The sequence below is a fragment of the Athalia rosae genome, chromosome 1 (genome assembly GCF_917208135.1).
Source record: "Athalia rosae chromosome 1, iyAthRosa1.1, whole genome shotgun sequence".
Lineage (NCBI taxonomy): Eukaryota > Metazoa > Arthropoda > Insecta > Hymenoptera > Athaliidae > Athalia > Athalia rosae.
Genome location: NC_064026.1, coordinates 28,173,585 through 28,196,437, shown reverse-complemented (window position 1 = coordinate 28,196,437; position 22,853 = coordinate 28,173,585). Strand labels below are relative to the sequence as shown.

At 40.6% G+C, this 22,853-nt stretch overlaps 1 protein-coding gene across 1 annotated transcript; it reads right to left on the bottom strand.

Moving 5' to 3' along the window:
• Positions 1-7: 7 nt before the first annotated feature.
• On the bottom strand, positions 8-22,559 carry LOC105683496. Its single transcript, XM_012396122.4, has 9 exons — positions 21,818-22,559; positions 9,354-9,647; positions 7,936-8,072; positions 7,164-7,364; positions 6,674-7,017; positions 5,366-5,585; positions 4,945-5,247; positions 3,583-4,874; positions 8-2,989 (listed from the first exon to the last, which is right to left on the bottom strand). The coding sequence occupies exons 2-9, from the start codon at positions 9,634-9,636 to the stop codon at positions 2,617-2,619; spliced, it is 3,153 nt and encodes a 1,050-aa protein (XP_012251545.2). The 5' UTR covers positions 9,637-9,647; positions 21,818-22,559; the 3' UTR covers positions 8-2,616.
• Positions 22,560-22,853: the final 294 nt, after the last annotated feature.

Here is a 22,853-nt window from a genome sequence, read left to right as displayed (position 1 = left end):
ATATACTTTTTACCGTCTAGAAAGCAGCCCGCATTTTTTTTTTTTTTTAAAGTATAATTTAAATGTTGAGATCGCTAAAATGAATAAATGTTGATAACATATGACGATGATGATCAGGATTATGACGAGGAATGTGTCGGTATTTTTACAAGTCGAGATAAATTGCGTATAGGTATATGACGTACATGTTCGTTGCGCATGAGATACCTAAGGCTCGTCGAATCGATGGTTTTGCTAAAGTTTGATGAGATGATCAGCACCACTTTAGCAAATGAGTGCAATTATAAAGTAGCTGGCGCACGCTATCAAACTAGATCCTGTAGTAATAGGATCGTCGCTTCTAATGGCATATTAAATAAACGTGTCCGATTTCAGATGAGTTAGAAACGTGAAACTTACGTTTATTTTAACGTTTTCCCGACAGTTTTCAGCTCCCTAATCTTATATTCTCGTCATCTAATTACCCTTCCGATAACTCCTAATTGGTTTTCAGCTAATTACGTAGCCGATGGAGTATGGTGAAACTCACTTAGCGAAAATCAAACGCGATTTTATAATATACCTGTAATGGTACACTGCAGGTTTATCAGGAGCTGATAAAACAGTTAATTTTTTTCTCTTTTTTTTTTTTATCATCCCTGATGATAGCAAAATTTTTACGTAAAGATAAAGATACGAAAAACGAAAATAAAAAAAAACATGAAACGAAATGAATTACGAGGGTGACAATAACGATGAAAAAAATTGCTCTCGTTGTTTCTTTTCATTTGCTTAACGCGAACCTGAAATATTTTTAAACGCTTTAATTTCTTTTTATTGCTCAAATTTCATTGTAGTTTATAAACCGATATCAGACCATTGTTTTTCTATTTGTCGTTCTCTTTTCTCTAATACTATCGGTATAATATGAAGCTATTGGTCGTAATATTTATACATTCCTTTGATCAACGTTATAACCAGAAATTTTATTTGTCTATTCCCCCTCCCCGACACCCCGCCTCTTCGTTTTATCGATGAATTGTGTTGTACCGCAGGCGAATACATTAAAAAAAACTGAATAAAATTGAATAAATACAATATTGTTATAAATTGTGTGTATACGCTCGCGTTTGAAACATTATAGTCTCCGATTCTCAGCCGTATATTTTACAGTATAACTATCTATACCGAATAATTACCCAAATTATGTTTTTCATCCACATGTTCGTTCATTTTATTCTATTTTTTGTTTGTTTTCTCTGTTTTATTCTCGTTTTTGTTAAATTATTTTTGTTTTATTTCATTTTTATTTTCTTCTCATTAGTTTCGGATTGTTGATACGCTTATACATCTATCACAGCATATAATGTACCACGGACATGCATCTTTTTCCAATATGTGCGGTCGAAAAAATTCTGATTTGTTATCGGAGGTATAATATAATAGAATTTGTATAGAGCCGTTTTGAATTTCATATTTCCATCATGTTAATTGGTACCGTGAAATGAATATACAATAATATGTAATAATATGCATTATAAAGTAATAAAAGTAAACCTCTGTCCGATGATAATTTTCCCGTATGTATAATATATCCGTATCGGTATTTGATGTGCAAATTTTATTATAATAATTGAATTATCATTTCATCTGAAAGCATTGTATACTGCGGTAGTAGTGTTTTATACGAATATACGTTCTGTTACATGTTTTCTACATGATTGATTATTGTTATCGTTATTATTATTACTTTTATATCACATGTACATACAAGTGGGTGTATTTATTATAATAATGTGATGTGTTCGACTATCATACTTATAGTTTGCGTTTGCTGCGATTAGTTTCTTTTATTTCCTTCGTTTATTATTTTTATTTTTAATTATTTTTTTAATAGCACGTACACTGCTCGAGATCATGATCGTTGCTAATTTTTGGCACCTATATCTGTAATATTTCGTTTTACTTTCTTTCTATCATTTTTCTTATTATTTTTTTTTTTTTTTCCATCAAGTTAGTCACCATCAATCGCGCGGTTCATGCGTGGAATAATCAATCGTTTAATTTAATTATTCAAGTTGTGCACCCAGGGATATCACGTTAAGTTCTACGTGTATCGTCATATTTATCGACTGAACGTGGATATATATTCATGTTTAATGTGCAGTTTTACGTACACTATACATTATATGGGTACACCCAAGGGAGTACTGGCATAAACCGAAAGTCCGCATCTTCGATCTCTGCTGACGCGGATAGGATTTTCAGGTTGATTCAAGAAACTTTTTATTCAATTCGTCCGTATTGATTTTTTTTTTTTTTTTTTTTTTTTTATCATTCGTTCATGATTAATTGATAGTAATAATACGTTATATAGTGTCTAGAGTTTACAATTATATTGTATATGATTCTTATTTATTTCATTTAATTTTGTTTTACTTACTTAGTTTGTGTATCATATATTCAATTATAACCGAACTGATTCAATGATAATCGTATAAAAATGAAAGCCTATTTTATATAGAATAAGTATATTGTATGTGTATGTATGTATGTATATATATATATATATAGGTATACAATGTTTCTAGTTTTTCACACGGTAGTTTCGATATTCGATAGAATAACAACCTGCTGTCAACAAATACTATCCTTACCGTAATTGTCGAGAAACATTTCTTGCGGGGTAGCTAGATAACGATTACTCAATCTACTTCCGGTTATACCGTTATTCGGGTGGGTGTGATTAACGTGTAAATGATTCACGTTCATGGCTACGTTTTTTTTCTTCTTTCTCGCTTTGTGACGGTACAAACAATATTTTAAACAACCTGTGGCTAGAAGCAGTATAGCAAATATTCCCAAAGCTCCCGCACCGACCGCTACGTATAATAATGTCACTCCGAAACGATACGAACAATTGCCTTCCTCTTCGTCAAAACCTGAGGGACAATGACGCACCCCGTCGCACCAAAGAGCCACGTTTATGCACGCTTGGATCTCTGGACATCTGTAAATTTTCGAAAAATGAAAAATAAAGAAATAAATCAATGGATAAACTGCAAGAATAACGACGGACACTTCTTTCGATCGACGTGAAGTTTTTTTTTATTTTCCGAGTCGAGGATTTGGGGGGAAGTGAATAAGTTTATTTGAGGGGATCTTCGCGCGAAACTTCTTGGTTTTATGTATTTTATGTGGTTGGTATAGAGCGAAAGAGAGAGATTGAGTAAATACATAAAGTTGAATTTTATCGGTGGACGACTACGGGAGAATGGCAGGCGGTCATCGTTGCGGGTATCTGGGATAATGTCACGGGGCTTTGTTTCGGAGGGAAAATTATAGGAGCCCATAAACGAGGAGACTATTAGCGTAAAGTGTGACCATTAAAACTTTCGCCCTGTATATAAGTCTCGCTCTTTCTCTCGATTCTCTGAAACCCCGGAGTGGATCGAGATATACCTGAATACCTCAACCTGTCGACCCCGCTTAGTAATCCCGACGTTACCTGACACCCTCTATTCTCCACCTAATCCACGGATGAGAAAAAAAAAAACAAAAAAAAAAATAACAAAAATATAGAAATCCAAAAGATTGACTCACCTATAAAGACAGTCGTGAGTGGGCGACATGGCGAAGGAACTTGAAGTGATCGAGATTGGCGGTCTTTTGGAAATCGCCATCCAAGTTACGGCGTAGAAACCGGGTTCCCTCTGGAGAAACTCGACGACGAAACTCCGGGAGTGTTGAAGAATTTGCACCGAGCTGTTGGTCAGGCTGTAGTTCCATCCGTCGGAGAAGAAGTCGACGGTTTGCGCAGCGTTTTCAGATCCCGCTTCCGGACAAATGACGCTTCTTTCTCTGGTGTTCGCCGCCGTGTAGACGACTATCCTGTTCAAAGTGCTGCAATCGGCAAAGTTGTCGTTGGCTATACTGTAGCCCGACGTTCTGAGATACAAGAAATTCATTTGGGCGTCCTCCGGTTCTATGAGCCAAGGCTCGTTGACGCATTGCGACGCGGTGGAGTCCTCGACGGCGGCGTTTGCTAGGACCTCTTCGGCCGGAGGCTGGATCAGACCTTGACCTTGAATCGGCAGACGGGGCAGAGGATTCCTCAGAGAAATCTCTCCGCTCGTACCTCGGAGTCTTCTGTCTTCGAGGCGGCTCGTACAAGTTTTTACACCGGGTTCCGAAGCCGCGTCTACGAACTGGTATTTACCCTCGAAGAAAAAGTTTTTGTAATCCTGAGTGATGTTCATTTTCGTTACTCTGAACCTTAGCTCGACGACAGCTGAGGTAAGTGTCCTTACACTAACTTTATCACTTATATTTGAGCATAAACAGTCACGAACTAGGTTCACACCGGACCAGGGATATTCGGAAATTTCTATTTCCGATATCCCGTCCTTCTCCGAATTGTAAACGCATTCCCATCGCCCTATCAGCTGATCTACGTACGAATCACACAGTCTTTCGCCAAAAGATGCCGCCGATATGCTCAGTTGCACTCTCTGCTCACTATCGGCTTCGAAACGATAGATGCAGCTGAGGTTTTGGGCGCCTCCGCGGCCGTAGAAAAACACTGACTTTGGGGAGGTGAACTTTCCAGCTCTCGATACCGATGATTTGAACACTTCGTTGCAGGACATGGACTCGTGAACCGGTACACCACCGTCTCCGTTAGCGTGAACGAATTCGTAACGCAGTACGAAACTGATCGGATAAAGAGCGCTACCCTGACGCAGTATGTGCTCCATCGTTAGATCTCTACCGGTGGAAACGTAACTTTCGGACAACGTACAGGGGCGCGTGTGACGGCTGCTGTTTCTCAGAAGACTGTGATCGCAGAGACGTGGTATGTCGTCCTTGCAAAATTCACCCATCAGAGAGACGTTCTGAAAACGAGAGAAATGAAGAAATTTTATAAATTTCGAACGGTCGGATAATTTTTCGTTCCTCGTATACCTTGGCCGTAGTCTGTTTATCCGACGAATAAGCACCGTCCCAAATTTGTAGTCTCGTGTTACACTCGGCAGCGGTATCAATACTGGCGGTTGGGTCGGAATTCGCCGCGTAATATTTAACAAACGAAATCCAAACAATTTCGCTGGTTCTCCCTTGAAAATGATATCTGCACGTAGTGTTTGGTGGCAAAGAGTGTCGTGGATTTTCGAGTATGCCCGAGGAGCTTTCGTACCCGGAGATGTAGAAATCGCAGTTATTGTTCTCTTTGACAAAACTGCGGGATTTCTCGTCTACGAATAGTACCTGTACAGCGGAGTATGACATAGCTGAATTTTAGAGGTATAACGTTACCTAGAGGTTTCAATGGTTACATACAATTCCGCGGAGTTTATTCCCTCGCATATACAACTTCCGGGATTACCTGAACTTCCAACTCGAAACCTGGCAGAAAGCTCAAAGGAACCGGATGAAAGGGGTTGTCGTATGGCGAGGTGTGAAATTCCAGTAGCATCGTGTTATGGCTGCTTACAATGTCGGGGACTGCATCACCTCCGCAAAGTCGAACTAAAACACGGTCCGACGTCGAACCGCCGTCGTAAACCGTCAAATAATCTTGTACCACGTTACACTGGTCCCAAACCCTGAAAGTTCAAGGTGATCGTTATTATTTATCATTCGTCATCTTCGAAATTCACGGTAATTATTAGCCATAAGGTTTCCAACGAGCGTTCATAAACGTAAAAAAAAAAAAAAAAAAGAAGGAACTCGTTTCCGAACTAATGAGTTTTGTTGAAACCCGGCACCCAGGGCGGTTATATCGAGCTGCGGGGACGCGAGGAAATTTCGAACTGTTTTCCTCCGCCGACATCTCCGCAAAAGTTCAACTTCATTTTCGCGAATAACTCGCGGCAATGGCCCAGAAGGGGGCGGAGGGGGGCCGAGAAGGGGAGAGCGAAAGAAGCAGCGACTATTAAAATTTCTCGCTGCAGAAAATCCTGCGCAACTCCCTAACGGAAACGCGATAACATTTAGAGGCATTCGAAGCTACTCATCGACGAAATTCGATACCCAGAGATATCCGGAGAAGTATAAATTTTATTTTTCGTTCCATTTGTAATTTGCTTTTTTCAGTCGTTGGAACAGCGAGAGATAATTGCAAGGGGGGGATGAGGCGGTATATAAAAGTGCAGCTTGAGAGTGATTTTTTTTTTTCTTTCTCTCTCTCTCTCTCTTTTTTTTATTTATTTTTGGATCAGATCGACGGATTTAAACTCCAACGTAATTGGAGTAGTTATTCCGCGCCGCGCAACGACGAAAGAGTTCGTTCGCGGATAAGTATACATAGCGAAAAAATAAAAAAAAAAAAAAAAAAAAAACAAATAAAAAAAAAGTCCGAGTTCGCAGAGTTATAGTGTGCAGATTTATATACTCGCGTTGAATTCCAACGGTATAAATACGAAGCTCCGGCTTGTACGCGAATAGTGTATGTACGTACCGTACAGCTTCAACATAAAATCCTGATGAGACCCGACAGCGTGGAAATTATTTCGCAACTCACAGCCGAATATATCCTTATTTTATATTACGACTACGCATATACTTACGTCGACATTTAATGCACGGTACACTCGTATACCTAGGTAGTTGCGTATGTATACATATGTATATTATGGAAAGTACGTCAGAATGACGCCGAGAGATAAATGTCATTGCGTATGTATAGAGTTACCTTAATATCCGCTGACTACGGTCGTATTTGACAATTTGATCCTTGATGTGTATTTTATGACTGTTACGCTGGCTGACTGCTAGTAACGCCCGATGACCCGGGGGTGCTCGCATCTGTTCGATTCTGTAGTAACACGTCACATTCCTCGGGTAAACGCCGGGATAATTCGGCGATTGAAGTCTGCATGTCCTCGCGTCGCACCGCGTCAACACCCGGTCACAATAAGTCCCGTTCACCAGATCTCCTCGCCAAGTTGACATCGTGCTGTTACCGTACCTCAAATGCGCCTCGCTTCTCCTCAAAAATTTGTACGACAGTTTGAAGTCGAAATTGTATCCGACGCCCTTGAATAATGTATTTTCCTTTTTGGTTTTTTTTTCTCTTTTCGTACAGTTTATCGCGTTCCTTATTTTATTATTAAATTTTTTTTATCCCCATGTTTTTTTTTTTTTTTTGTACGGGCACATATTTTACGGCGGAAAACCCTCACCTGCTCCGATAGACGAGATAGAAAAAGGGTGAGATTGATTGATGCTGTCTCGCTGTAGTAGACCGTATATCCCCAGGCACTCCCGCACCATTGACCACCCGTAGCTGGACGACCCGTTTCTCTTATGGTCATGTAACCGTCTGGACATCCCTCAGATATAAAGGATAAGAAACGCCCGACGGTAAAAGTGTCGAAGGTCAACTGAATCGAGAGAACGTAACGATAAAATTATTTTTCGTATTCTCACTTGATGAAATTTTCAAGGGCAACTGGATCGATAAGGAAATTCGCTGCGGTGCCAAAAAAAAGAAGAAAAAGCTCTCAAAATCTTTACTTGCGAACCGCATGAAAAATGACTTCGAGTTGAAAAAAAAAATGCAAAACAGTGATTGTTCGTTTTCAAGTTGAAGTCAATTCTAATTTCGAACTTGTACGTGTTCGTGAAGATGTTTCTTTGTTGAAATTTATTTTTGAATGTAAACGTGGATTGTTTCTATTTTCTGAAATTATTAAATCGTTGACTCTGAAATTTTATCCCTCGGTTAATATTTCATTATTTGTACAGTGGAAAATCCCTTTGGGAAAACGAGAGACCAGGAGGGTACGTTGTAATCATAATGGTATTCTATTAAATTCGGTCTACCGAACAACGTATATTATTCACGATTATCTCGTTTTGACAAAAGCTAAGCTGCAAACACGAGGCGTGTTTTGGCATTTCTGAAATTAATCCAATTACCGAATTATGTTACGTTGAAATAATAAAAATTACCTGCACCAAATCCCCAAGGTCACCTCCGGCCGCGGTAAAGTTCAAGTTGCAGAGAAACGGCAACCGATCTTCCCGCGGTCGGCGAACTTCGACTACGTAAGTACGTCCCACATCGCCGTACAGGGTTCGATTGCATGCTGTAAAAGTTTCACACGAATCGATCACAAGTATAACTTAGCTTATATAATTACAAACTCCTCGTAACTTCACGGGGGACGCTTATTTTTCGAATCGAAAAATGCTCAACTTTGAACTTTTTGTCGTACTGTTATACGAAGAGAAAAAGCATTCCGCACTTAAAAATCTTCTCTTCGAGGACCAGACTGCGACACCCACGGCCGAACTTATGAGTTCTCGAACTCGGGCGAGCGGAATTGATGAAATTATTCTTCGCCTTGGTGACTCGGGGTGGGGCGGAGACATTTTTTTCACCCGAGATGTGAATCGAGTGAATCGAAGTTTTTCAATTTCCAAACGACTCTTCTTCTGTATTTCGAACTGTCACCCGAGTCACCGACCTCCGAAGATCCGATTCTCTTTACTCCGCCATTCAACGCCAACGTCGGAATACAGATTCTCCCGGTGATTGCGATCGCAGTTCTCTCCGAGAATTTGCCCCGAAAAAATACGACCTCTCAAAATTATATCTCAATTCCTTACGAGTTTGCGAAAAGTAAATAACGAAACCACCCTCTCCGCGACTCCCATATCTGAAATTCTCAGCCTTTTTGAAACGCCCTTTATTTTTTCAAAGTTCTAATCTACCCAACGGGTATCCGTGCAGGGTCTAAAGGTCGCACAGGGTACATAATTCACGTGTAACACTTCGGTGTCACATAATTTCTTCCATGTGATTTATAAAGAAGTTTTTACTATATATTCACATATACTTAGCGTTCGTGGACGATGGACTACGTCGAACTGCGACCAACAGGAGTGCAGCAGGAGCAGAAGCGGCATGAGGAGCTTTATATACGAGAACTTAAATAAGCTCTTGTACTAGTTACTTTTTAATTCTTTCACGACTTTTAAAACACGAACCCTTTAAAGCTCGCTAGCTGTATACCCGAGGGGACGTGTTTCTTAGCGATACTTTTAACGAGTTGGAAAACTTGGTAAATTAATGCGGAATATTAATAAAATATACCGCGATAGAATAAGGCAGACTCATCGCCATACAGAACTGTGTGTATATATATGTATATATATGTATATATTTATAGCTTTCGCATTGCGAATTCAAAAATAATTTAATCCTGATTGCAAAAATCGATTCGCCGAAGCCGACGTACAGGTACTATTTTTCCTCTTTCCTCCGTCTCCCTCCATTTTTTATTTTCATTAATTTAAACTCCGTTGCAATTAAGAGGAGATCTTCTTTATGAAAAAAATGAAGAAAAATTTCGCCCCGTACTTACGCGAGCAATATCTGGGTTCATCGGATTTATCCCCGCAGTCGTCTTCTCCATCGCAGAATTTATCTTGAGCCAAGCACTGGCCGGTGTCGCACAGATATTCCGAGGGACGACAGCCGTGAGAAATTAGCGAAGAGGATGCAGCGGGTCGGGGAGCGACAGCGGAGTCTGATGCCGACGATGAGAGGGAAGATTGCGTCGAAGAACTAGCGGATTCCACATACGACTTGGATAAGAAGACAGCCGCTGTAGCGGCTGTGAGCAGCAACTGCCAGCGCACCAACATCCCCCTTCACCCTGGAAATCGAATGTGGAAACGAGGAAATCAAATTAACTGATTGTAATTATCACGATTTTGATTGCGTTCGTTGATTCGTTTATAGCAGATCGTTCCCCATGCCGGTTTGGTACGGCTGAAACTACCCCTGAAACGAGATAATGGAAAATATCGAAGAAATCGAATCGCGAACGAAAAGTCAACGAGACGTACGTGCCGCGAGAAAATCTGTGATTTCGTTCGTATTCGCGAAAATTTGTTTTATTCCATTCCGTGGAACACGCACTTGCGACAAAGCTTGTAGTATATTTTCGGGAACTGTATGATCCTCCAGATCCTAACTCACACACAGGTATACCTGTGATAGCGTGAATAAGTTTCCGGGAATCTCGTTTGTGCAATAATTTTCGGTTCGGTATAACATCCCAATATAGTGAGTGGGTATTGTATATACTCATTGTTAGCGTAATACGTTTTGTTATCTCGAGTTTATAATTACGCGCCGTGCAGACGGAATAAAATGATGTATGCAACGTGACGTATGTGGATACTATACGGTGAATACAATACACGGTATAAAGGGTAGGTACCTATACTCCCGCGTAGCCGGATTCAATGAACGCCGGTGTTTATGGGTTTCCCTATAGAGTGCGGAATTACAAGGGCAGGAAACGGCGAGAGAAAGAGAGAGAGAGACGGAGACCCGTAACGATGTACATACACGCGTGCGTATTTTCACCGACGTACATCTATGGTAATATATAAAAGGACGATATCAGATACGCGGAAAGACAATACTCGAAACAGACTACGTAGATATGAGATAGTCCTTTACTACTCTGCATGGGAGAACGACTACTACATCGAGATGAGAACGACGCGGCGACGCCGCACGAGTCGCGCCCCGTCTCCGTTTTCCCTCCGTCTGGAAAACCACCCTCATATATTCGCGACGGCTATATACTTACGACCAGTTATCGCCCACCCTCCCTTTTCGTCAGACTTTTTCTCGTTATATGCCGGAAAAAAAAGAAGAAACAAAGGGAGAAAAAAACGCCCCTCAGATATAACGGGACTAGGGGCTATACCGGATCGTGAGCTTATGCGGCAAGAAAACACGTTAATAAGGAATTAATTATTGGGCTAATTAATTCGAGCATCATTTAACGGATTAAGTAGCTTTCGTATATACACACGCCGGTTATATTTACCCCCCACAAAACAGATGCAACTGTCACTGATTTAATCAACGTCATCCTCTCTCGTGCGACTATACGTTGTATACATACATACGTATACGTATCGTGTCTCGTACAAGGGAGGGGATGTAATTCATGGGAATGAATGCGATGATCTTTTTTTTTCTCCCCCTCTCATACGCTATTCCGCGGGATGCACGGAATGCGGTGGCTCCATTTTTCCGCTTCGTTCGTTCGCTTTTTTCTTATTCCGCTGCTTTTCATCTCGTGATTTTAGGAAGACCTGCAACCTAGTGTGTATTATACGCGGGGAACGACGAGACGCGGTGTCGTTATAAATGAGAATACCGAATCATATACGAAGCATAAGAGTTTTCGGTCCCTTTGCGAGAAGCTGGCTGCGTAGCGCAGCGGGAGTTTTCTCATACATATGATGTCTACGGGGTAGAAAAGGTTTATTATACGGGGCCTCTGCAGTGGAAAGCTAACTTTCTCGAAACTCGTGTATGCCCTGAAGATTTCGCGAAACAAAAGAATGTCTCCATTTCTCCCGACTCCTTAACTTCGTTTCTTTGACAGAAAAAAAAAAAAAAAAAAAAACAGAAAAGAAACAAAATAAAAATCTTCAAAGAGATCTCGCTTCTCCACAGTTTCCTCCATGTACGTATACATATGTACGTTCGAGGTTCAAGTTCAAGAGGACCTATTTACTACACGTTGTGTACTATAAATACCATGAGGTATATGTATAAGTATATCGCAAATAAATATGTTACTTTAACACATTTTCCAAACATTGAAAGTTAATAAATTTAGGTGTACACAGCAAAAACTAATCGTAAGAAATCGTGAGAAAGTTTTTTTTTTTCGCATCACATTTCGTTTCAAAAACCACAATTTTTTCAATTCAGTTTGTTCGCTTTCGTGGGATACTCCTATAAGTCCTACAAGATCCAACTTCGCTCGGGTTTGCGAAAAAATGATACATTTCCCTGATCCGGAATTCAAAAAATCACGATACTCCGGTGTATCGACGTAGTCGTAGAGATGGGAATACATCAGACACGCGAAACAATTATATCTCTGCGACTTTTACACCTCTGAACAGCAATGCGCTCGAATATTCCCTGCGCCGGAGCTCGTCCGACGCTAAACCGACTTGTCCCGTGGATAAGTAGTACGAGTCAACGTACGGCTCGGCGTAACGTGCGAGGCGCGCCTGGAGTTTCAGTAGTGCAGGCGGCTCGCTGGTCAGACCTTTACGTTCACCGGCGCGCTCTGATCGTATCCGCTTATCTTTCCGAGTTTCGTTTAATTAATATTTATTTTTTTTTTTTCTCTGTTTTATTCAGTCGATGACTCGATGTATCACGAGCTTCGCGTGTCGTTTATTTAATTATATAACTTCGAGCCAAAAATAGAAAAGGAGGTGAAAATAATTTCATCGAATTTTCGAGCCAATCAACTGTTTAATGTCCGTTAGTTTTTTGTAGGTCGTTTTCTAGCAACGACCGATGTGAGGTCGGCTAAAATTGATTTTATTTTATTTCGGTATATTCACGGATGATTTTTATCGTTTCATCCAATTATTAAACTTTTCGATAGGCGAAGTGGCGATACTCGATGTACGTACGTACGTACGTACGTAGAGGTGTATTATCATGCAGCGTACGTACGGTCCCGCGGGAACGAATGAATGGAAAATAGCGAAATCGAGCTGATAAATGGCATCGCGTGTAAAAACTAGATGATAAATTTCTGGTTTCAATTATATTTTTACTGGTAATTAATAACGCGCGTTAATTATACAGAAAATAGAATACATAACAAGTCTTGAATTATATGGCGACTCTAATTAATATTCAGCATTGCTTCTGTTTTTCCATTTCCGCGTGTGCATCGGTATATGTATGTATACATATACCGTAGTCCTCGTTAAAATAGATTGTCACTGTTTATACAGGCGGCCCTCTATTATAGCCATCTTCTTCGCTAGCTATTTTATATACTACTTTATGCATGTGTATAAGTATGTACCACATACTATACCCACTACTGAACTTTCATGTCGCGTACATAAACGTTAAGATAAGCTCGTCCTAAGCACTAACTAAATGTCGTACAAGTTGTACCGCGATTAATCTTAACTGAGGGGGTGTTTCCTGTTTTTTATTTATTTATTTATTTTTTTTTTTTGATTCTTCGCGCTCGTTTTTGATACGCAAATATTCGAGTGCTTCCGTACATGTGTACAATGAAATTTGTATTACACGTAATTATGAACCGTTCGTTTCTTTTCATTAGTCATATTTGATTATCCGTACATCAATAGGTATTCAAGATTAATTAACCGAATTCTGATTACTGTGATATGGTGTACGTGTGGATATAAATATTTCTGTTGTTTAAAAATCTAATTATATACGGATTCGGAGAAGGAGGAGGCGGAGAAGGAACGGGAGCTTTTAGGGGAAACATGAGTATCTAAGAAATTCGAAATCCCATTCAAATATTTCGTAAGAGAATAATAAATATCGTTCCCAAGAGTTTGGTGAGACAAAAGATACCGAGTAGATACAGTACGTCGCGTCGCGTCTTAGAAATATTAAGATGAAGATGATGAAGATAAGGCGAGAGAGAAAGAAAAGCTTCACTTCGAATCTTATAACGGGAGAAGCTCTTCTTTTGAAGACGGAAGAATAACAATTTGGCTCTTAATTACAATCTGACTTCTCATTCATATGAAATAAGAAAACGACGTTAAGATCTTTTCCTCTCCCCTTTCCCTCCAGCCTCCTCCTTTTTTCTTCCTTCTCTCAATATGAGATTCAAAATGCACATATTTCCTAGAAATATTCGTGCACACATTCATTTCTGGGGCACGTTATAATGTACACGTATTCCGACACCCCTCATCCCGAATTATCTCGTCAGTTATTCTAGAAGTTGATTATCATTAGCCACGTTATCTCGACGATACCTAAATTCGATTTACAAATTTTAATGTATGTATACAGGTTGTATCGCACTTCAAAAACTTTTGTCAGCAGATGCGACGTCGAGCTACGAATATCAATTCAATAAATATGAAATTTTAATTATTTTCTGTAAAAATTACGAGTCATTTGCATGTACTCCGATGTGCGGTTTTATATGTCCGATCGTTGAATACATATACATACGTACGTTTGTACATATGAAGGTAGATGGCACAAATCGTGTCAATAAGAGTGTACGGTTGAAAAAAATTTAGAAATAAAATTTTTTTGTTGAAAAAAAAAAAAAGAATCTTCAAATAAAAAATTCTACCGATTGACGCGAGTGCTTTTAAAAGTTTTAATAATTCGATGAACTGAATGCGAGAGACGACAGGTTGATTGCAAAGCATGCATGTTAAGCCGCGGCGCGGCATATGTACTTTTACTTTATGTACACATTTTAAAATATTCTATGTATGATATACGTGTGTGTACATAGGTGTATATAGATACCCAGGCCAAAGGCCGAAGGCGTGTGGTCTGTTATACATATTATATGCACTTAAGCACGTGTATGTTCATACATTCTATACCTGTACTCTGTAGTATATCGGGAGAAATGAGAAACTCGTCAAATGAGGATAAAGTTAGTTTAGAGGGTCGCGGTTAAAACAACTCTGCGGATTTTCCCGACGCTTTTTAATCGTCCGCCAAGGTCCTCCGTCGGTCACGATAACGCAGCCGCAGGAAACAAAAATATTATAACGTCATCCGGTTTCTTTGTGAAAATAATCTAAAAAATCGGTAAATTTAATACGCGAATTTGTACCTGACTGAGATACCCGCCTCACGTGATAATTAGCCAAAAATCATTCGTGAAAAGTCTACCCAAGTCATACGTATGTTTTTACAAATATCGCGGAGCATACGCACTCGAGTATCATTCCTAATTGGTAAAATCTGAATTAAAAGACATGCAAAGATGATTCATTCGAATGATAATAATTGGCGTAATTGGCGCACCTAAATACGTTGTACGTAATACTCGGACGAAGAGTTCTTGAGAAGTTTTTCACAATCCGTATTGCGGATGTCTCGATAGGTACTTCGTTAAAATTTAAGCTACAAGCCGTCTACATGTATATGTATAGCTAGGGGAAGTATATCGCATTATATACCGAACGTGAACTCAGCTATAATCTGGAAAAATCTAACATTAGGCTGCTCAGCGTCGAACAAAGCTTATAACTGAAGTGGGACGCCGCTGAGAGGCCGTAACAAGTCCGCGTTCTAAGTGCTAAAAAGTGATATGCGAAAGTTCTTTTCAATTAAACCCTCCCCCAATGTACACAAACGCAGCTCCATGCTCGAGCTATATAATAAATACGGGTATACGTAGGTACACGTCTTTTACGTGTACATCCATATCGGCATACGTATAATGTCGGGCGATAGAAAAAAGGTTGAATATATTTCCGGGTGGATGGTTGCGAATATAAACCGATCGGCGAGGACCACTTGCCATGCCGATTGGCACAGATCGCGGTTATCCATCTTTCTTGATCCCCAAACAAATTTCTTCTTCTCGCTCTTTTTCTTCTTCGATTCCCATTCTTCGTCTATACTTTTCTGCAGTCTTTGCGAGAGACGCCCGCTGTTCCATCGAAACTCAAATACATATGTAGCGGGCACACCCATACGAACCGCGATATCTCTTCCCTTTTTATCCTTCGCTAGATCACAGCGTCGGGTATAGATGTATGTACGTTATACCTAAAAATGTATGTACCTATATACATACGTTTCCTACGTGTTATACCTGAAGCGGCACCGCCATTTTGAACGTCGCGGAACTTTTTCGTTAAACCTTTTCACCTCACCAATTCCATGGACCCTCCCTCATTTCTTCCTATACATGTACCTTGTACCTACCTCTCTTCTTGCCCTTATCGCGGTGCACTCAGGTGTGCGTAGTACACGTACACGCGACAAATATTGAGCACACGATATTTCCAATAGAGTCATGGTTCTTTTCAACTTTTACGAAACGATTTTGGCGGAAGATGGAAGAAAAAAAAAAAAAAAACTTTGCGTCCAAATATCAACGTTCGTAAAAATTTCGACTGACAATGAGCCTCAAATTTTTGCATTCCTTAGATTTATAGGTGTCGGTGCAAGACAAACGTACGTATAGACAAAAGTGTATGTACAATACATGCTGTGAACTACCGCGCTCTATGTACATACGTACGTAGATACATATGTGTATAACTAGACGTAGCAGCAGCTGCAGCGCGAATATACGCGTATGTGTACACAGGTATGTACAAGGTATAACCTGGCTAGCAAAATTTTCGTTTTCGTAACAGAAGTCTGCGACTTTCTGCTGCAGGGTAGGTATGTAAGTACGTAGAACGCCGCGACGTTGTGCCGTTGCCGTTACACATTGCACCCCAGCTACAGCAATCTACTCGTAAACATTTCATCAGTCTTCTGGGGTACAGATGAGACCGACCTAATTCCCGACGTAGTTGGTAAGGTATATAGAAATATACCAACATACACACGCGTGAGGTGGGTGAACGTACACATTTATACGTGTGTGTAGGTATATAATAACAGCACCGAAGTGCAAGGATTACTGCGGGGGACATAAATTGCATCCGCGAAAGGTCGTGTACTCCTAAGGGTGTGTACGTACACCTCTACCTATAATTCATATCGTCGTGTAAAGATTTTTTTCATTTTTTTTCATTTTATTATTCCATTCTCATTTTCCGCAAACAGAATATAATATGAAAGTACAGTGCCCATCTTCTATTTTCATTCTACGTTTATGTTATATGCATACATACATAGATATATATATATATATGTGTACGCGTAGTTTTACGAGATGATTGTACTCTGTACTCAGTTTGTTATACCGGCTGTATGGGAATATAAGAAAGAGAAGACGAAGTAGTCCAGTTTTTGGTGTTCACGCGGACGGTATTATGTGTGTAACGTACACGTATACGTATGAACATTTATTTCTTCGATGTAAAAACTAGCGAGGAAGAAGGATGATAAGGGAATAAGTGAGGAGCGAGGGAGGTACATTACGGTATACCTAGTTCTCGTAATATCCCATGTATCGCTATATTCTATGTACGTGTATTCCATGCGCTTCGCACTACCGTTACATGTTTTACAAGGTGTACAGGGGTTTACTTTATCGAAGTAACGATGGAAGTTATTCGTACGAATGGATTTTTACCGTTCGTGATTTTATTTGTTACGACGAAATGAGCGACGTGATGCGAAAACTATTTTTCGTCCCGTTTATTTTCAGTCGTGAGGTCGGACGCGCTAAGTACTCCGCACGTTCGTTCTCGTTGATCCCGCTGCCCCCGATCCCCGATCTGTGGTACCCCACTACTACTCGCCCGGACGAAACCATCTTATATCCCATCCCACTTCGGAACTTGCAAACTGCACACTTCTAACATATATACAGATGTGTAAGTGTATACTTATGTGTACACGATACGTCGAAGCCTCGAAATCTCGGGTACGTAACCAATCCCGGAGGAGAAGAGCTTGGCCGACTTCGAAACCGCAATGATGTAAACTTAGCGAACTTATACCGGTCGAGGAGGTACAACAAGCATCATTTCTCCCTACAACGGATTTTCTGTATTCTATAAACTTTTACAAAGTGCACGCGCTGCTACTTGTTGAGAAATATTCTCACGGATAGAAGAAATATTGCATCGCATATAAATGTGTGCACTTCGTAATATCCGTGACAACGGTTCACGAGTGTGTTGAACATTGAGATTTGCTTTTTGGTGCTTTCAGAGATTTTGGCAGCTGGGAAACGACGATATACACCTGGTTTTTGTTCTTCAAATAGTCCACTTCCATCGATTATTTTCCAAAGAGCGCAAATTCATCAATTTCGGTTTTTCAACCTTCATTGTGCATGCAGAAAAACCAAACGCGTCGAAAATAATTTAAAAAAAAATCCGATTTCACGTACATAACTTATGAGGATCAATCAACTTCAATCAACCGCCCTTTGAATGGACTGCCAGCCTTCGTGCTAATTTTCTTCCAGTATTTTTTTCAAAAAAAAGGGTGAAAAAAAACCTGCCCACTTCGGTTCGTAGCTCAAAATATTCGACGAGTAATTTGACGATGAATACTTCGTAAATCGTAGTCATTTCAAATCAGTTCGTAATAAAGAGAATCAGAATCATAGGAGGTCAGAGTGAATCCCGAGATAAAAAATGGGAAATCCGAATTCCGAGCGGTCGAGGGTTAAATTGGCATGGAATGACCCGTGTCTGTAAACGTGTTATTCTTTCTATTACAGACGCACACCGCGCACACATTTTTCCCATCTCTGTAGAGACAGAACAAATAATTCTATACCATAAATCATAATTTCCGCATTGCCTTTGTCGTAATAGGACCTTTTATCGCGTACGAAGCTGTTAATTTTCTCTAACAAAAGCAAAAGGGTTAGCTATACGCGTATACGTATAGGTGTACACGCGTATTGTACATACTCGTACGTACATAATACACGTGAAAGGGATGGTCAGTCGGAGTTGGACATCCGGAGGGATAACATTCTCGTTTTGAACCGGCGTTCGCCCTTCTGTTCGAAACAGAGCTATGCGAGCGTGTAATGTATATAACGTTAAATATATCGTATACACGCGTGCGATGCGAAATGTACGCGGCGAACGTATCCACCAATAATTGATAACACACTCGCGCTCTCGGGGAATCCCTTGCAAAATTATCTGGATATACAGCGAGAGGAAGAGCCGGTTATATTCGAGGTACTTTGAATATCGACGAACATGTCAGAGACATGCACGCGAGGCAAGGCTGCTGCTCGAGATCATCGGCGCTATTAAACCCCGCATGGTATATAAGTATACGCATCACGGGCGAGCCTATAGATGAAAGTGTGTGTGTGTGTTTGTGCGAAGTACATAATGTACTCGATATATTATATCTCATTAAATTAGACAGTATTTGACATAATCGAGAAACGATATAATTCACACCCCGACAGTTATTACCGTATAATTATTGTTATAATTACATATACCTGTGTTCGCTCACAATGTTTATATAATATCGATCATATTTTTACGCTACGCGATGTGATACGAAGGGGAAGGAAATTGTTCGAAATTTTCGTGCCCTGCTATACAGACACGAAATGTAGGTATGCGATAATACGTAAATTTTTTATGAAGGTGTGTTATACGCCCATGTATATGATGTATATACCTAGCCGCGTATGAATAAAGAAAGAACGTGTATTATATTCCTTATTTATGTATAATTTCATACACATCGGTGTGTACATACCTTATTCTCGTCTACCGAACGTGTATTCGCATGTATAATAAATATATGTATAAAAACCAACCGAGATATGTAATATACGTGTATAAGGGTGGGTAAAAAAAAATCGACTGTGGTTTTTTTTACTACCGGCACTGAAAAATTTGTTGCTAGGCACCTCCGGATTATTCTCACCAGAGACGAGCTCTTAATTTCAATAGAACTTTATACACCATTCCTTAGGAAATTGAACTTTGGTGAGAACTTTCTAGAAGTGTCCAGCGACTAATTTTTCAGAGTCGGTATACGGTAGAAAAAATAGTCGATTTTTTTGACCCACCCTAAAATATGTATGTATGACAAATATCGATTTCGCATAAACTGTATTACACCGTTATCATCATCATCATCATCATCATCATCGTTACGACCATCATAATTATTGTAACAATAGTAGATTTTGCTTTTTGTCAAAGAAACGACCAGCTGATGAGATGCGTAAAGGGCAAAAAATCTGCCCGAATCTGCACTGCTAACATTTGTGAGTGATAAATTTTTATTACAATTCATATTTCGAAGGAATTTCATTAACATGATGTAGGTCAAGTTATTTATACAGAGAATTTAATTGTGTAAGTTTTCCTTTTTTTTTTTTTTCCTTCTTCTTTCATATACTTTTACGCCGCAACTTTTTAGACTCTGCTTGTGGGAATTATTAGCAACGAAGGAACTAACAAAGGGTTAGATTTTCACGATTTTCTCCTTCTTTTTTTCTTCTATTCGAAAAAAACTTTTTATTATACGAAAGATCCTTCCGGAGGAAACTGTGTTACAGTCGTAAATGTAAGTATATATATACGTATATTATTTTTTGAGAAAAAGCAGAACAAGAAGAAACTCTTCATATATAATTGTATAATGATGAGTTTCCTTTTTTCGTTCTCCATTTGAAAAACTCTACTGTTCGTTGGCCAATTATTTAGGAGATGGAAAAAGATGGGAAAAATTTTTTTTTTTTATATTCTCTGAAAGGTTTCAACTGAAATTCCTGCGATATTTGGCAGCAGGTTGGGTAAGCGGTGAAATTCCGCACGACGCGACGCAACGTATATTAATCTCCGTTGAATTGAGATCGTAAACATAATCGAGTACAAGCCGCAAGGTGTGCAACGATTCAATTAGCAGCATACTCTACAAATAGAGGTCCTCCCCTCGTTAAAATATACGCCATTGCAACTACCTGAGTCAATCTGCTACTATAACTGCAACTGCAACTGCAACTGCAACTCCAACTCCAACTGCAACGTTATATGTACCTACGCTGCGCGAGACTAATAGTGAGCTCTAAAAACTACCTATATATATTTTACTATCCCATATATCCCTATACCATGGACATTGCGGCACCGGCATGTGCCACGGTTTCAATGTTCCAATGAACCAACCCCCGTAGGTCAACTTCCGGAAGCGAAAATAAAACGATTTTAATTCCTCCCCCCCGCCCGCAATCCACCTTTTTCCCCGTCACGAAAAAATGTGTAGAGCTCGAAAGGGTAACGCTTTTTGTTGTTCCTCCGGGATAGTTTTCTCTCATATCAAGCACCAGGCTAGATATGAAATGAAATTTTGTTTTCGACTCTTTCCGTCGTAAATATATGTGCGGTTCTTCTTTTGTCTGCTTATTCTCTCATTTTTATTTTCACTTTTATTTCTTTCTCTTCCACTGTTGTTCCTTTATGTTTCACGTCCAGGGAAAATGGCACGTGCGACTCGACAATCTCGGGGTTTTCTAGCTCAGCAATTTGCAATACGAGCAATTTACTAGATCGGGATGTATATATACACGTCCCTCATCCATATACATAGAGCATACGGTATCCCCGTCGTTTTCGTCTTGTGCAGGTCTCAATCTTCTCGTTTCTCTCGTAGAGGTATTCTCGCGTTCCTGACCGCGCACAACTTTTCTTTGCTATACTCCCTGACGCTGCTGCTGCTGCTGCTGCTGGTGCTGCTGCTGCCCTGGATGCCGCCCACCCCCCTACTGCCCCCGGGCCCCGTTACCTCCAACCCCCGACGACGTAGGTGTAGGTGGAATACCCTGAGCCGCCTAGATTTCAAGTGCCCGGGGACTGAAAAGGCGTCGCGCGCTGATGTCTCTTTACCATAACGGTTAGATGCTCCATGGGCGAAAAAAAACAAACCGAGATATTTGAATATAACCGAACCATCATGATCCACTGGAAACTGGAAGTTTTCAGTTTTATTTCGTAACATTTACTACCTTGTTTGTCGCCGTTATCGCAAGGGACGTTACCTCTATCCACCCAAAAGTTGTTTAACCTCCAATTAGTCGACTACTTAAGGGTTGAATTTTTGATGCCCGTTATTAGAACGAAAACCTTGGCTCGATTGAGAAAATTTACACGCCGATGGGAACTTATTTGAATTCAGGGAAAAGCTGTGCTCTAAAATTTATAGGGTGTAGCGGGGACATGAATGGGTATAAGCTTGCTGTGAGGGTTGTATTTCTAAGGGAGGTCAACCGGACACGAGAAAATTGTGTATTTTTTTATTCAACATTTCCGTACGTTATTCGCTTATCTACTTGTGTCGTGTCAAATGTGGTATGAAATGCGGGTGGTTAATAAAAGCTCCACTTACATGTCCAATATTCGGCTCGGTAAATCAGTCCGCTTATTGACACTTGAGATTTTGAAACATCGGCGAATGCTATATCACGTACGGGTCCGTCGGTACCTCCCATTCACCTTTCTGAAGAATCCCCCGATTATTGCGTTATCATCTGCGGTACGAGTCCCTCTTATATTTCATACACTTCTGGAAATCAACGCGAGATTATAAAAAATGTAGCATATCAGCATCTCGGTAGCATCGCGTGCTATTCATCGGCGTCTGAATTATTTTCACGACGTCGTGTCGTTCGGGCAGTCCGTAGAACACTCGGCATATTTTATCATCTCCACCCTTACGAACGTGTTCTCCTTCGCCTTCGTTTCAATTTTTTTTTTTTTTTTTATCTTATTTCTTTTTTCGCCTTACTTCCTCCTCTTCGAATCAGTTTCCGCGTGCCCTTTCAACCCCCGTTTCCACATCGAATTAAATTCTCTCCTATCTCACCCCTGAAATTCAACGCTGATTCTATTATTGTTGGTATTTCCGGTATCCATCTGGTTCTTCGTCCGGCTTTATCTTCTGCTCGTACGCATGTTTTTCTCTCTCACACGTTCTTCTTGTTCGCGTGTCGTACAGTCTCCTCCTTTATTGCGTTTTACTTGTGTATTTTACAAGCGCAAGGGTAGCGGAAAAACGCGCGAGCTTATTTCGTACGGGAGAGTTTGCAGCTCCGGCCGGGCACTGAGGCGGTCGTAGCTGGGCGCATGGGGTGCTCCGGAGAACGACGTCGGCGTCCCGGATGATGATGGTAGTGGGGGTTGCGCAGCGCGCCCGGCCAGGTCTGTACGGTCCCGCACCCCCGTAGCTCCGGACCACCCCGGCTGCCCCAGCCGCCTCAGTTTCACTCACCCCAAACCCCAAACCCTCCTAAAACCCATCCAGCACCCAGGCCGCCCCCAAAACCACCCCAAAAACACCCTAGAACCACCCTAGGGCGCCAGCCAGGTCGAGCAGCGATCAGCATCGAGCCAAACTCCGAGAAGGGTAGATGTGTGTATACGTG